General features: G+C 44.9%; 2 protein-coding genes across 2 annotated transcripts; both read right to left on the reverse strand.

The window, feature by feature from the left end:
* Positions 1–4,528: 4,528 nt before the first annotated feature.
* On the reverse strand, positions 4,529–5,044 carry LOC129151552 (interferon omega-1-like). The gene has a single exon (XM_054726702.1). The coding sequence runs from the start codon at positions 5,042–5,044 to the stop codon at positions 4,529–4,531; it is 516 nt and encodes a 171-aa protein (XP_054582677.1).
* Positions 5,045–8,776: 3,732 nt separating this feature from the next.
* LOC129151569 (interferon omega-1-like) lies at positions 8,777–9,292 on the reverse strand. Its single transcript, XM_054726802.1, has one exon. It carries the CDS (start codon positions 9,290–9,292, stop codon positions 8,777–8,779), a length of 516 nt encoding a protein of 171 aa, XP_054582777.1.
* Between the last annotated feature and the right edge of the window lie 7,545 nt (positions 9,293–16,837).

Consider the following 16,837-nt stretch of genomic DNA (forward strand, 5'->3'; position numbering starts at 1 on the left):
CTACCTGGTGGAGGGGAGGACAAGACAGCAAGGCACAGAAGTCTGTGGAAATTTCACTAAGGCCTGGGTAACCCCAAACTGCAGAGCAGCAAATCCAAATGTTGAGTGTGTTCCCTAAGGAAGAGATGAGAGACCCCTCCACAATGGCAGGCCCTCCTGCTACCTTAGCAATTCATACCTCCTGCTCGATGAAATACCTCAATGAAAATATTGTGCTGATTATAATAATTCATTTCAAATTATACCAAAACTGATCCATTGGAATAAATAAAATGTCACTAGCTCTCAGGTTACAACGATACTATTCATTCACGTTCTTTAGCTTGTATCAACTTTCTCTCTTCTGCTACACCTAGGTAGAATTTTTACTAATGCGTGAAAAGATGTCAAGATCACAATTGAAAAATATCCAAAGAGAATATTGTTCTGTTTAATAATAGTTGAAAAACTAATAATAGTTGATGTTTGCCCAGCCGGCGTGGCTCAGTGGTTGAGCATAGACCCTTGAACCAGGAGGTCAGGGCACATGCCCAGGTTGTGGGATTGATCCGCAGTAGGAGATATGCAGGAGGCAGCCAATCAGTGATCATCATTGATGTTTCTACCTCTCTCTCCCTCTCCCTTCCTCTCTGAGATCAATGAAAATATATTAAAAGTAATAACAATAGCTGATGTTTGATATTAGGAACAAATCTGTGAAACTTGAATTGCACTATTAAGAGTTGTGTACCTCATGTTTAATGACATTTTCCTGATTGCCATGGAGGTCCATTCCTGGATTGGCAGCTCTACCTGCCCCCTGGAGTCCCATAGTGTGTGGAAGGGGTGACTCAGAGGGAGGCTCTGGTCTGCACAGTATGCTGTAGGCAGAGGCTACACCTTCTCTGTCCCTTTAACAGCCCAGTGCTGAAGAGTCCATGCCCTGCCTGAAGCCGGAGACTCTCTTTGTAATATACACAAGGGTAAGGAGACAGGCTCCTGACAGCTGTCTGTTGCCAAGGAATAGGCTTTTGTAGCACAAAGGGGCGTCCCCAGGAAGTGGAGGCTTTCTGTCTAGAGCTGAACCCTGTCCTCCTCTTGGAGGCTGCCCTGTAGCCCGTGGCCACCAGGGGGCTGTCTTCCCTGAGAGGGGTGTCATTTCCCCACCCACACCCTGGATCTTGCTTTCTGTTTCTGTTTAGCTACAGGTACTATTACATCATATTCAACAGACACTAAGGAAAGCCTCTCTTGCAGATGTTTCTGCAAAACCTAGAAATGTTAGTCAACTTTCGCTTTCAACTTGTGAAGTTCTGCTCTTTAGGGAAACCTTGCAGCGGAAACCACAAGGACCAAGAAGCAGTTGTGTGATTGGGTGGAGAGGTCACGAGAGTGAATGACAAGGGTGCTGTGGGGATTTCTGCTGGGAGGGAGGGCGGGAAGGCGTGTGGCAGGGGCCAGAATCATTAAACATCATGTTCTTCTGTCCTTTATCCAGGCATTTATTCCCCTTTCTCAAAAATTAATACAAATCATCCTTTCATCACTGAAAAAAAATAAGACACTTCTTTTAAATGAACAGCAGTTTTTCAGCCTTCTCTAGAATTCACGACAGAATTCCGTTTTTCAGCAGCCTCCTTTGTAGGTCAGTTACTGAACTGATACAGGTCCTAAGATGTTTGAGAGAGAGACAAATAATATCCTTCTATATAGCTGTCTGAAGAAAACCAGGAAAATACCTACCATATTTAAAGTTCCTTTTCTGTGGAAGATCTGATGCTAAGTGCCTTGAAATGAGTAAGTTCATTTAATAGTCACAAAAAAATGTAAATGTTTTGAACTTGTTTGATAATGTGTGGGAAAACTGAGGCTTAGAAAGATAAAGTGGGTTGCTCAACATCACACAAATGTTCAAGCAGAATAGAATTTCAACAAAAAATTCCATATCGTGGATTTTGGGTATACTTTTTCTTTTTTTTTTGTATTCTGGATTTCTGCTATAATTGTTCAATCTGTTTATACTCCTGAATTATACACAACTTGTCCTGCTCTGTGGATTTCCATTGTTTATTTTCTGTTTTCAGCTGATTAAAAAAAAATGTTTTTAATCCTCACCCAAGGATATTTTTCCATTGATTTTTAGAGAGAGTGGAAGAGAGAGGGAAAGGCAGAGAGAAATATTGATGTGATATTAATGTGAGAGAAACACATCAAAGACAGAGAAATATTGATGTGAGAGAAACATGCTGCTGCACGTGCCCCCACCGCTGGGGGCCCAGGCCGGGGAGGAGCCTGCAGCCGAGGTGCATGCCCTTGACTAGAATCGAACCTTGGTTCCTTTAGTCCCCGGGCCAACCCTCTATCCACTGAGCCAAACCAGCTAGGGCTGTTTTCAGCTGATTTTAACCATTATTATTTTACCTTAAGTATTCATAACATTAGGAAATATTCATAACATTAGGAAAAATTACCGAGCATATTAACCCTTACCTTATCCAGCTCTACCAGAAAATGGAATGCGTTAAAGAGCTGCTGTAGTAAACCAGTGTCACAATGAAGTCAATTAAGTAACTTAATTAATAATTCCTGGAATCATTATATTATCAGCAGTCTTTAGATCAGTGGTTCTCAACCTTTCTAATGCCTCAACCCTTTAATACAGTTCCTCATGTTGTGGTGACCCCCAACCATAAAATTATTTTCGTTGCTACTTCATAACTGTAATTTTGCTACTGATAATGAATCGTAATGTAAATATCTGTGTTTTCCGATATTTAGCACTGACCATGAGTGGTCGGCAAACTGCGGCTTGCGAGCAAACTGCGGCTCTTTGGCCCCTTGAGTGTGGTTCTTCCACAAAATACCACGTGTGGGCGTGCATGTACAGTGTGATTGAAACTTCATGGCCCATGGGCAGAAGTCGGTTTTCAGCTCTCAAAAGAAATTTCAATTGTTGTACTGTTGATATTTGACTCTGTTGACTAATGAGTTTGCCAACCACTGTCCTAAAAGATCTCCTAGATTCGGTGAAATACTCAAGGAGAAAGAAATCACTTTATCCAACCTTCTTTCCTACGTATCTAGTCAAGTCCCTATCATTTCAGGAGCTCAGTCAATATTCATGAAAAGGATAATCATGGTAATAATATGAGAAAGAATAATATCAACATATAATTCATAGCTATGTTCATGTAACTCATGTTTAGAAGAGCACAATAGAGCTAAAGTTACGTTGTAAACACTTCATGATTCTATAAGGGAAATTATGATTGAATCTGGTGTGAGCTGCTATTTTAAAAAATAATTCACTTGGTTGTGGGATATTTTCTTCAATATATATTTTCGGTATTTAGAATAGCAGGATGAGAATCCTGGGCCTGGTCATAAATGGAAGACCCATTCATTATTATTTCCCTTAAGGACCTGCAAGATGTTGCCCAATCATACTTATTTCCCTCAGGTGATGAAGAAACAACTTGAAATTGGCCATGTGCCTCGAGACCTCAACTGAACATATGTGGCCATTTTCCAACATTGGTCTTTACCTCTGGGAATCAACCTGAATGCTTCTTTCAAAAGGTCCATGATGCTGGGAACTCTAACCAGTGACGTCCATGCCTTCTCCCCCAGGTTTTAATTTCTGCAATCACTTTCAGTGTTGTTCTTGATGATGATTAACAAGAACATTGGTTATTTTTTTCACCAAGAAATCTTTAGTGCAAATAGAATAAAGATAAAGAGTAGTTTTATTCAATAACTTTATGTCCTGTTCCATTGATTAGCAGATTAGAGTCCATTTCTCAATTTCTTTGCACTTAATGCGTCACTTGAGAAGAGGTTCAGACCAACTAATGGAGCGTAAGTGATATAGCCCTGTACTCTCCTGGCCTTAAAAACATCTCATGTGATCACCTCTAATTTCCTTCTGTACAACTGGGTAGGATAGACTGGAGTTCCCAGAGAAATTTGGCAACACATGTTGAATATGGCAAAGATTCAAAATAGAAGGTGCCCATGATCTTCAGTCACTATTTAAACAAAGCCAAACAGAAGAGTCCTCTGATCGGGAGTGCTTGCATTGTGCTCTTATACAAATGAAAACTAAAGTTCTATGATGATCAGTGTGTGGGTAGTTTTCTGTTGATCAGTTACAAGAGCCAGCGTGAACTTAACTGGCAAATGTTTTAAACAAAACATTATCCTGAAAAACCTTTCCATTTAAAAAAATTGGAATGTACAGTTTAGAAACAAGAAATAGGGCATACCTCCTCCAACACTTTCCTCCCAAAAGATTGAACAGATAAAAAAAAATTATGTCATAAAATTGCTTATTTAAGAAAGCAGATCATGTACCTCTGTCTAAACATCATTTTGTAAATTCATGATATACAAGATATTTTTAAAATAACCCCTTGATTTGGGTTCCAGGTATTTCTCAGCTGGTGCAGAAATGTGAGTGGAGATTGTTTGGGGATTAACAAACAATGCAGTTGAAGAGAGTCACCAGGATAAATTTCTCCTGCATTTGTTGACGTTCCCTTGAGGATTGCTACAGGACTAAAAGGTGGACTGTCACCTCCACTCTGAGGACCTCCCAGGCACAGAAGCTGTAGTTCTTCCCTCTCAGGTAGTGATGGATGCTTTGGAAGTACTTCCGGACGAGAATTCCCACACTGGGACAAGCCCGATTTTCTCCTTCCCTCTGCTCCAGGTGCTCCAGGCTGTGATGAAGGCTGGAGAGGAGTTGAGAGAGGAGGGTGTGGTCCCATGCAGCGAGGCTGTGGTGTGTTGTGAAGAGGCTGAGGATCTGCAGGAGCATCAGATGGTGGAAACAGGTATGTTGTGTCTTCTGCATCTGGGTGATTGTCCCCCTATTCCAAGGAAATTTGAAGTCGTTTCTGTGATCCAGGCATAGGTGAGGCGGGGTCCTTTGCAGTTGCCTCAAAAGATTGAAGACTCTCAGGGTGTCTCCTCTATGGATCCAAAGTAAGATCTCCTCAAGAGAACCAGCAGGGCTGGAGCAGAGCATGGCCCCTGCCACCAGCCACAGATGGATCTGGGCCATTGGGAATTCCAGGGGGAATCTCAGGCCAGATGAGCAGCAACTTATCTTCTTGGGTTCCCTGGAAAGCGCTATTCTCCAGCCGGCCGCAAGGGGGCGAGCAAGTGGCGTTTTCTGATGCTGCGTTTCTGAAAAGCCGTCTTAGGAACCTTTTCAATCAGTCTGGTCTCAGAGTAGAAGAGCGGTCTGTGCCCTACCAAGCGACTTTCTGCTGCTTTTTTTTAAAAAAAATACTATGTTTTTATTGATTTTAATTTATTTTTCTTTTCTTTTTCTAATTGATTTTTAGAGTGAGAGGAAGGGAGAGGGATAGAGAGATAGAAACATCGATGACAGAGAAACATCATTAATTGGCTGCCTCCTGCACATCCCACACTGGGGATTGAGCCCACAACCTGGGCATGTGCCCTGATCCGGAATCGAACCCACCACCTATTGGTTCCTGGGTCAATGCTCAACCACTGAGCCATGCCGGCCAGGCTCTGCTGCTTTTATAGTGAGTGAAAACCTTCCATTCTGCAGCCCATTCTGCGTTTTGAAAAAGGGTGCTTGAAAATGGGTGCGTTTTGGTAAGGACGGCTTTGAGGGGAAAGGCTCCTTTGGGGCACAGGCTGTGTTCTGTGAAGGGCTGCCTTTTGAAAAGGGGTGCGCTTTGGTAAAGGCAAAGGTGGGGGAAAGGCCGCGATTTTCCAAGGACAGGGTTTGGGGAAAAGGCTCCGTTTTGGGAAGGGCTGCTTTTGGGGAACCTTTGCCTTTTGGAAAAGCCTATCATTGGGCAAAGGCTGCGTTTTGGGAAAGGCTGTATTAGGGGAAACACTGATTTTGGGGAAGTGCAGACTTGGAGCCTCTGTTTGAATCACTGTGATCTCAGAGTAGAAAGCGGTCCAGTCCCCACAGAGGAACTTTGTGCTGCGTTAGTGTTGAGTGAAAAGCCTCCAGAGGCAGCTCTGACTGCTGCAGACGGAGCTCCCCCTGCGCCTGGCCGCGGACGCTGCTCCGAGGAAGCCCGCACGGAGCCTGGCCTCGGCTGCGCTTCCCCAGGAGCTTGGGGCTTTCCTTTTGACACAGAAAGTCTCGCGAGGCCATTTCTACGAAGAATCCCATTGCTGAGGGATCAGAGGCTGGAATCAGAGCGTGTGGGTGGTTTTCATGGGTTAGGGATGGTTTCTGCAGGAGATGCCCACAGATTCGGAGCCAGGAACGTGGGAACCACAGGCTGCATCAGCACAGTGCTGGGGACGCCCCGGACTTGAGTTGGGGTGTGTTCTTCTGGGGTCACCAGGCCCAACAGAGCCAGCAGAGCTGGAGCAGAGCTTCACCCTGCCACCAGCCACAGAGAGATGAGGGCCATTGAGGATTCCAGTGAGTCAGGGGACTACCGCCAGGGTGAGGCTCGAGCACAATTAGCGGCAACTTCCCTCCTGGAGATCCCTGGAAAGCGCCGTTCTCCAGCTGGCAGAAGCAGGCAAGCAGTTGGCCTTTTCTCATGCTGCGTTTGGGGGAAAGTTGCGTTTTGGGAAAGGGTGCGTTTTGGGAAAGGCTGTTTTTGGGGGAAAGCCTGCGTTTTGGGACAGGCTGCCCTTTGGAAAGGGCTGCGTTTAGAAATGGCTCTATTCTAGGGGAAGCGCTGTTGTAGGGAAATGCAGACTTGGGAGCCTTCTTTGTGTGTCAGGCTGATCTCAGAGTAGAAAAGTGGTGAAGGACACTCCCAGCAACTTTCTGCTGCGTTTATAGTGAATGAACCAACTTCCCTCCAGCAGCCATGGCTGAGGAAGGAGGCGCAGGAAGGCGGTCAGGGGGACTTTTCTGAGGCTGCGTTTTGGGAAAAGCTGCAGTTTGGAAAAGGCTGTGTTTTGGGAAAGGCTGTGTTTGGGGAAAGTTTGCCTTTGGGGAAAGACTGGGCTTTGGGACACGCTGCCGATTTGAAACGGAATTTTTGGACTGGAACCCGCGTTCTTTGTCGGCTGGAATCGAAGAATGAATCCACGGACCAAACGTGGTATAGCAAAGGTGGAGATTTATTGAAGAACAAGTACAGACTCCCACGTGGGGAGAGGGAAAGGGTCCCACTGAGTTCCTTTTCCCTGTGGCTTATAAAGGCTGCAGATCCTGGTGCCTTGATATCCCCTCTGATTGTCACTGTTCCCTTAGACTGGTTACTATAGTAACTCCTGGGCTCAAAAGTTGAACCTCACATGAAATGCCTGAGGTTCTACCCCCAACCACACCCCCTTTCCTTATTGTTTTCCTATTCCCTTTGAGCTTTCTTCTTCTCCTTCTGGACGAAGGGCTCCCTTCTCTTTATTTTGTAAATATAGACCTTTTGCTGTTCCCAGCTCCCTCATTCTATGGAAATGTACCTGTTGCAGCTTTTCAGCTCCCCTATTCTATGGAAATATACCTTCTGCTGCTCTGCAGCCCTGTGCTTCCTCCATGGTCCCCTTAATTTCCAAAATTTCTAAAATGTCCTAAACCTGTCCCATTTTATCCCTAAAATTCCTGTTTCAATTTGGGAGGGGCTGCGTTTTGGGAAAGACTGCTTTGGGGGAAGCCTGCGTTTTGGGACAGGCTGCCCTTTGGAAAGGGCTGCGTTTAGAAATGGCTCTATTCTAGGGGAAGCGCTGTTGTAGGGAAATGCAGACTTGGGAGCCTTCTTTGTGTGTCAGGCTGATCTCAGAGTAGAAAAGTGGTGAAGGACACTCCCAGCAACTTTCTGCTGCGTTTATAGTGAATGAACCAACTTCCCTCCAGCAGCCATGGCTGAGGAAGGAGGCACGGGAAGGCGGTCAGGGGGACTTTTCTGAGGCTGCGTTTGGGGAAGGGCTGGGCTTTGGGAAAGGCTGCCATCTGGGAAGGGCTGCGTTTAGGAAAAGGCTGTGATCAAATCAAAGACACATTTAGGGAAAGAAAGCCGGCTTCCTTCTGTACAGCGGGGTACAACGGGCTGGAGTTCCCATATTCACATGTTGAACATGGCAAAGTGTCCAAGCAGAAGGTGCCACCATGACCATCACTCACTGCTTACCAAGAGCCAAACAGAAGGCTCCTCTGATCAGGAGTGTTCGCTTTGCGCTCTTACAGGAATGAAAAGGAAAGTTCCATAATGGCCTGGGAAGTTTCCTGTTGATCAGTTACAAGAGCCAGCATGAACTTAACTGGCCAATGTCTTTAACCAGACCTTATCCTGAAGAACCTACCCATTAAAAAAAAAAAATGGGAATGTCCAGTTTGGAAACAGCAAATAGCCCGTCCCCCCTCCACCACCACTCTTCCCCAAAATGAAACACACAAACAATTATGTCATAAAATTGTTTATTTAAGAAAGCAGATCATGTACCTCTCTCTAAACATCATTCTGTATTTTTATTTTTAAAATAACCCCTTGACTTGGGTGTCAGGTATTTCTCAGCTGGTGCAGAAATGTGAGTGGAGATTGTATTGGGGCTTAGCAAAGGATGCAGTTGAAGGGAGTCAGTCACCATAGACCAGTGATGGGCAACCTTTTGAGCTTGGTGTGTCAAACTTCGCCAAAAAACTGAGCATAACTCGGGTAGTGTGTCACTTTGAGGAAAAAACTAACTCCAAGACTCTAGTCACAAATGTTTCATCCTCAGGAGCAGCAAATGTTTCATCCTCGGCATGCGGCCGCGTGTCAGTGCTGACATGTGTGTCATAGGTTCGCCATCACTGCCATAGACATTTATTGTGAATTGGTTGACTTTCCTTTGAGGATTGTTACATGATTCCAACGTGTAGTGTCATTTCCACTCTGAGTACCTCCCAGGCACAGAAGCTGTAGTTCTTCCCTCTCAGGTAGTGATGGATTCTTTGGAAGTACTTCCGGACGAGAATTCCCACATTGGGACAAGCCCGATTTTCTCCTTCCCTCTGCTCCAGGTGCTCCAGGCTGTGATGAAGGCTGGAGAGGAGTTGAGAGAGGAGGGTGTGGTCCCATGCAGCGAGGCTGTGGTGTGTTGTGAAGAGGCTGAGGATCTGCAGGAGCATCAGATGGTGGAAACAGGTGCGTTCTGTCTTCTGCATCTGGGTGATTGTAGTCCCATTCCAAGGAAATTTGAAGTCGTTTCTGTCATCCAGGCATAGGTGAGGGGGGGTCCTTTGCAGTTGCCTCAAAAGATTGAAGACTCTCAGGTTGTCTCCTCTATGGATCCAAAGTCCGTCCTCCTCAAGAGAGCCAGCAGGGCTGGAGCAGAGCATGGCCCCTGCCACCAGCCACAGAGAGATCCGGGCCATTGGCAATTGCAGGGGGAGTGTGTCAGGCCAGATGAGCAGCAACTTATCTTCTTGGGTTCCCAGGAAAGCGCGATTCTCCAGCCGGCCGCAAGGGGGCGAGCAGGTGGCCTTTTCTGATGCTGCGTTTCTGAAAAGCCTTCTTGGGAACCTTCCTTTGCTATCAGTCTGGTCTCAGAGGACAAAAGTGGTCTGAGCCCGACCCAGCGACTTTCTGCTGCTTTTATAGTGAGGGAACAGCCTTCCATTCTGCGTTTTGCAAAAGGGTGCTTGAAAATCGGTGCATTTCGGTGAAGGCTGCTTTGGGGGGAAGGGCTTGGTTTTGGAAAAGCCTACCGCCAGGGTTTTTCGGGGACACAATTAGCAGCAACTTCCCTTGGGGGATCCCTAGAAAGCGCGATTCTCCAGCTGGCTGCCTGGCGGCGCCCTGGAGGCCTTTACTGACTGAGTTTTGCGAACAGTTCAGTCAGTCTGGTCTGAGAGCAGAGAAGCTGGTCGGCCCCGCAGGGCCGCTCTGTGCGGCTTTAATACTGAAGGCAGAGCCTCCATGGGGAGGCCGCCGCTGCTGCAGACGGGGCTCTGCGCTTCCCCAGGAGCTTGGGGCTTTCCTTCTGCGCGGAAGCTCCAGCGAGGCCATTGGTACCGAGAACCCGTGTGCTGCGGGCCCAGAGGCGGGATCAGAGCGTGTTGGGCGGTTTGTGGGGAATCGGGGCACTTTCTGCGCGGGATGCGCCCGGATTCGGAGCCGGGACCGCGGGGAGGACGGGCGACGGCCCCGCGCTGGGGACATTTCCTGTGATGTGTCCACGTTACAGCGTTAGAGAGCCGTGGAGGGAAGTTAAACAAACAAACTGGAAAGTGCGAGCATTAAAACGGCTCTTCCTGAAGGTACTCAAAATATTAAACTATTTTAATATTAAATATAAACGAAGTCTAATATTTAAAAAATATATTGAAACATAGTTTAATTGAACTTTCAAAATATTTAAATCGTTTAGAATTGAATAAATATCGCCGTAAAATTTTAATATATTTTAAACGTAAAAAGTATAAACACATTCTTTGATTTTTTTTTTTAACACATTCTTTTAAACTTTCTGCCGAAAGCGGTTATGGCTCAGTGGATAGAGCGTTGGCTTGCAGACTGAAGGGTCCCACGTTCGATTCCCCCAAGGGCATGCACCTTGGTTGCAGGCACATCCCCAGTAGGAGGTGTGCAGGAGGCAGCTGATCTATGTTTCTCTCTCATGGATGTTTCTAACTCTCTGTCCCTCTTCCTTCCTCTCTGTAAAAAATCAATAAAATATATTTTAAAAATATTTAAATATTGATTTAAAATCAACATAAAATTAAAAAATGTTAACATTAAACCATCATTCTATTAGAATTTTTAAAATACTTATATATTGACTATTAAGTAAATATTAACTGAAATTTTTAAATGTTTTAATTTTTAACATTCGGATTATAAAAACTGCATGTATGAAACTTGCACTTTATTTCAGCTGTATTTTATTTGTACCAAAACAAGGATTTAATATAATTTTACTGTCTTGGCTGGAAAGGAAGCAAACACTTGAGTGTTTTCACGATGACTTGTTGTCAGCCTGGCCTGCCTGGCTCAGCGCTGGAGCTTCAGCCTGTGAAGCAGGAAGTGCTGGGTTCATCCCTGGTCTGGGCACAGGTCCTGGTTGCAGCTAGATCCCTGGGTGGGGCTTGCAGGAGGCAGCCAATCAGTGATTCTCTGTCATCATTGATGTTTCCCTCTCCCTCTCCCTTCCTCTCTGAAATCAATACAAGTGTTTTATTTAAGATGTTATTTTTTGTAAAAGGGATTACTTGTGTTCAGTTTAGAGTATTGCCCTGTTGGACAGTTTCTTGTTACCACGTGACAATGGTGAGTCATTTTTCTTTCATTTCACTTTACTGAAACGTCATCACAGGACCTCACATTGAATGAATCGTTAAAAGTAAAAACTGGTGTTGTGTGCAGGCTGGAGAGGACAGTTAGCAGAACAAATCTTTTCCTTTTCTTTGGTTAGCATTTTGTAGACTGAATGGAACTTGCTAACATTATATTTGCACCGTGCCCCCTCCCTTCATAAGCCTCTCAGGGACTTGCATGTGGAAGGTCATTTCGTGTGTCTAAAATGTTGGTATTTTGTTCATCATGGATGTCCTTGCCTAATTCATTATTTCCTATTGCCTGGAAGTATTGTGTATCTTGATGACTCAGATGTGAGTCCTTCTTAAACTCTGTGCTTGAGGGAAGTACTCTGCGCTTCTACTAACCCAGGAAGGAGCTTTTGAATTAGTGTTGTGATCTTCAAGGGCTGAAAACCTAGGTATGTCCCCTTTCTTATCAGCATCACCCTCTGCCTCTGTCTTGCCTGTTTGTTTATGTTTTCCTGTGCCTCCGATAACATCCCCAGAGGGGGTCTGCCTCTGAGGCTGAAAGAAGGGATTCTTTAGCTCACTGTTACCACTCACAGAACAGCAGTGCTTTGTCAGGAACCTTTCCTCAGAGCTGGTTCTCTGCAGAGTGGGCTCTGAGATTCCTCTGGTTCATGTGCCAGGCACTGATCTAAGGGTGGCAACTGGCGCTCTGTTCCTCCCCAGTCCTACAGACAACCCCTCCCCTAGAGTTGCCATTTCCTGGGGGAGCTCAGCAGGTGCACCCAGGTTGTTAGAGAAGATGCCATCAAAGCTGCTCTTGGCTCGGCTGTGCTGGGCTCAGGGTGGACCATGCAGACGACTATATGTCACATCAACACTAAAGACAGCAATCATTCCCTGTGTCAGGTCCTCAGCCTGTAACTTGCAAATATTTTTTATTTAAATTCTGTGATGTCCCGTGTGGCCACGACTAAAGTTGTCTAAGGTTTTCAGAAGAGGAACTGAAAATCGGATGTCCTTCAATTCAGGGGCCACAGGCAGATTTTGTCAGCAAGTGAAGCTTTCCCATGAAAGAGTCTGAAGGTCTCCTAAGAAACCAGACCCAAGGGCCTCCTGACTTAGGAATGCTATTCCCTGAGCAGCTTACAGGTTCTCTACCTGGCCTACCCAAGGGTGATAGGAAAATAAATCAAAATAGTTAGGCCCAGGAATCAAGCAGGCTTTTTTTCTTCAGGGACAAGGTGACAGGAGTACTCAGGAATTAAGGAAAAATATTTTGACTCTCCTGATGCTGAAATTCACTGACTTGGACTGCTCCATGAAGTCCAGCAAATGGCTTTTATCACTGCCCCCCTTCTTTTTTTTATTTTAATATATTTTATTGATTTTTTACAGAGAGGAAGGGAGAGGGATAGAGAGCTAGAAACATTGATGAGAGAGAAACATTGACCAGCTGCCTCCTGCACACCCCCCACCTGGGGTGTGCCCGCAACCAAGGTACATGCCCCTGTCCGGAATCGAACTTGGGACCCTTCAGTCCGCAGGCCGACACTCTATGCACTGAGCCAAACCGGTTTTGGCTCACTGCCCCTTTCTAACAGCTTAAAGCAAGCATGTCAAACTCGCGACCTGCAGGCTGCATGACTCGTTCATTTATCCCTTGTTAGCCTTTGAGTTTGACATGCTTGGCTTAAAGGAATGGTGGAAGCAAATCTATAGACCAGGCCATGGTAGGGAACAAGTCACTAAATAGCATCAAAAATTCTTTCAAATACTGAAGTACAAAAAAACCTTTAAAAATGTATTTGGGCCTCCCTGGCTGGTTTGGCCCAGTGGCTAGAGCGTCAGCCTGCAGACTGAAGGGTCCCGGGTTCAATTCCTGTCAAAGGCACATGCGGGGCTTGCGGGCTCTATGTGTCCCCAGTATGTGGCATGCTGGAGGCCCGCCGATCAGTGATTCTCTCTCATCAGTGATGTTTCTCTATCTATCTATCTATCTATCTATCTATCTATCTATCTATCTATCATCTATCTATCTATCTATCTATCTCTCCCTTCCTCTCTGAAATCAACAAAAATATATTTTAAAATAATGTATTTGGGCCAACAAGCTGTGGGAAACCAAACACCAGCATATTCTTCCTTCTAGCCTCATCATACTTCTTGCTGTTTCCTTTCTCTCATTAATACTCTATGCCACTTAGCTGGGGCCACCATTCCCCTTCTCCTTGATGCTGACTCGGTGTTTCTTACCTATGAGCAGAGATATCAGGTCTTCTTTGAAAGAAAGGAGTTGAGAGTAATTGTACACGCCAGTTTCCTCTCTGTAATGTCGGATTTCAACTTGAAATATTTAGGCCTGGTCTCAACTAGTGTATTGTAGGTGCTAAATGAATGATGCCACGTGTCTTAGTTGAGGCTGCAGTAGAATTCAGAGAAAGGGGAAACATCTGCAATATGGACAGGATCCCCAGAAATATTAGGAAACTCCGTGGAATGACTTGGGGACATGGCTGAGACCTAAAGGAGCTATGGGCATATGGGAGAATGTGTACCATATGTGTGTGTGTGTGTAACATATTTCTCTTTTAATGGCTGTTTCACCACAATGTTACAAGTGGTTGAAAATATATCTTGAAGATTAAAAATAAGTATTAAAATTCACATTAGTTTGAAATATTTTATTTATACCCAAACCAGACTTGATTATGATGTCCTGGCTTTAGGGAAGCAAACTCATCAGTTATATTTTCAAAATCACTATTTCCCTGCTTATCTGATTTTCAATGAAAAGAATAGCCATATTTAGCAATATCTTATAACCTGGTGACTATCTTAATTTCACCTTACACCATCTTTTTCCCGCCAATTGTTTTAAACCAAGATTTTGTGTTAAGTTTTCCGCTACGTATACAGCCATGGTTTCTCATTGGAGAGTGTTACTAACTTTTTCAAAATGTCATCTCATATGGATGAGTAGCATAAAAGTTTGTAATCTATTTGTGTGAAGTGCCTTCCAGGTGAGCTCTCCAACCTGGGAACAGGGGAGCCTGGGGGTGACAAGTGGCAGGAGGAGCAGAGAGTCTGTAGGAGGCTGGGTGAGAGTTCCATTGGGAACAGACCCTTTCAAGACTGGTGCCCAGGAATTTAAATTCAAGGTCAAAGGAAGCAGAACAATAACAGTGAGAGCCACATCCGCACAGAGCCATTCCATTTTAAAGTGTTTCGCACACATTGTCCCAGGTGATCATGACAGCTCCCAGAGGTTTGTGGGTCAGGTTCTCTCTGAAGGAGTCTGAAACTTAGAGAATTTAACTTGTCCAAAGGTATTACCTCCCCATTTTGCCACCAAAATAATCATTCTTCCACCACATCTCACACTGACACCTGCGGGTAAGGCCCGTGGCTCCTCATCCTCGCCTCCAGGGGGAGGAGCAGAGCGAGGATCAGGAGGGAGGGGCCCAGTTTGCTTTCCTGCTGTGAGTCTGTCCCCTCAGCACCACTGAGGAGGGCCTGCTCTAGGAGGTGACACGCCTGTCAGCAGCTGTGTCCCTGGGACTTTATGGAAAAGAGCAATACGATCAACGCTGGGGGAGCCCCGGGTTGAAGAGCAGACCCTGACCTGCTGGAGCTCCGTGTCCTTCCTGCCTCTGCGTGGCTGCGAGCGACCCACAGCGAGCCCCAAAGCTGCTTTGTGCTGTTCTCATTCTAAAGAAGCAACGAACATGATTAATAATCATGTGACTTCCTGCACTGACCCATGGACACCTCTTGTATTTTAATTTTATTCCGTTTTAAAGTCGATCACAACATTTTCAATAAAGTTTGTTTGTTAAAGTCAAACACCAAGGGCAAATGTACTTGTGTCTGATCAGAGTATTTCAGAGGCTCAGTGTGGCTCTTCATGTGTCAGATCCAACGCAAGGGAGAGGCCTGGCCCAGAGGCCCCGAGACGGGAAAGTGGGTGGTGAACAGTGGAGGGACTCTGGCCCTCAGGTGACCTGAACTCTCTCAGGAAGCCATTCCATGGCCCGGAATCATTTGCTGGGATTTTTAGGCTGGAATCTTCTACCACAGCCAAGTTTGTGGTCTCTGGTTTTCAGTTGAAGCCCTGGTGTCTACCCTGTGCTCTGACCTTCCAGGTCTCACAGATGGATAATGGTCTCATCTCTCCTGAGAATTCCCATTCCTGATGGCTCCTTTCTAACCGTTGGTTTGGAATAGTGGGAAGAAGAGAAGGAAAAGCAAGATTCAGTCTTTTTGGGGCTGAACATTTGGTTCCCTAGCCTGACTGTTGTTTTTTTAAAAAGAAAATTGCTACACATGGGCATCACTGAATGTAGTAATTCCCAAAGATGATTCCAATTCCATAGAAATGAAACGAAGTTAGAGGCACAATAAACCCGGCAAAGTTCTCCATCTGCAGCACAGCGCTGCCCCCAAGGAAACTGAGCAGAGAAGTAGCCTGAGCCCCCAGGGTTCCAGGCCCGGTCCCAGTTCTGGAACCACTCCCCCATCCAGCCTAGCAGATGCCACCACACTTCATGGCCACTGGACTGAGTTCACGGGTCCAAACTCCTTTCAAACGACAACCAATGAGCATCTCATATGTGTGTGGCATTTATAGCATGTACATGCACCTAAGATGTCTCTGGCATGTTTACAGTGTAGGTGTGTATGAGTTCAAAGATTACATGTGGAAAGTAGTCAAGATCATCAAAGAGAAGAGGGATATACATACCAGATTTACTGGTTAATAATGCGGATTTTTTTTTTCAAGAGATGGAGTTACACATATGTTGATAGATATGCGATCTGTTATGTATACTATTTTTGTTGTATTGACAGCAAGCTTCCAAACTTCATATGTCAAATTTTCTGAAGGTGTTAACATCATAGATATTTTTACACTTAAAAATGTAGAATTTCATGCCAAGAAAAAGAGCATTTGCGGAAAGTTTTTATTCATTACTTTATTTTGAAGAAAAGTGCTGCTGAATACTTCGGGAAGCTTATGATGAACATGCTCCATCTCAAGATACTTGTGAATGTTGGTTTAAATGCTTTAAAAGTGATGATTTCGATGTGAATGACAAAGAACGTCCAGGTCAACCGAAAAAGATTGAAGACCAACATTTACAAGCATTATTGGATGAAGATGGGTGTGTTGAATCCTTTCAAGGTGACCTCAAGTCTCCTTCAAAAGCAATTGCAGAAAGATTAAATTTTGCTCAGCCACCAATTTCCAATTGTTCACAAGCAATGGGAAAGATTTTAAAGGAAGGAAAATGGTGCCACATCACCTGAACAAAAGACAAATGGAAAACCAAAAAGTCATCAGTAAAATATTGCTTCAATCACACAAAAAACTTTTTTGCATCAAATTGTGACTGGCGATGAAAAGTGGATTTATTTTGAGAATCCCAAAAGCACAAAATCATGGGCTGATCCGGGTCAACCATCAAATTCGACTGCAAGGCCAAATCGCTTCGGAAAGAAGACAATGCTCTGCGTTTGGTGGGATCAGGAAGGTGTGATGTATTATGAGCTTCTAAAACCAGGTGAAGCCATTAATACTGATCGATACCAACAACAAATAATCAGTTTGAACCACGCTTTGATTGTAAAATGACCAGAATGGGCCAGAAGACA

Source organism: Eptesicus fuscus, chromosome 15 (genome assembly GCF_027574615.1).
Source record: "Eptesicus fuscus isolate TK198812 chromosome 15, DD_ASM_mEF_20220401, whole genome shotgun sequence".
Lineage (NCBI taxonomy): Eukaryota > Metazoa > Chordata > Mammalia > Chiroptera > Vespertilionidae > Eptesicus > Eptesicus fuscus.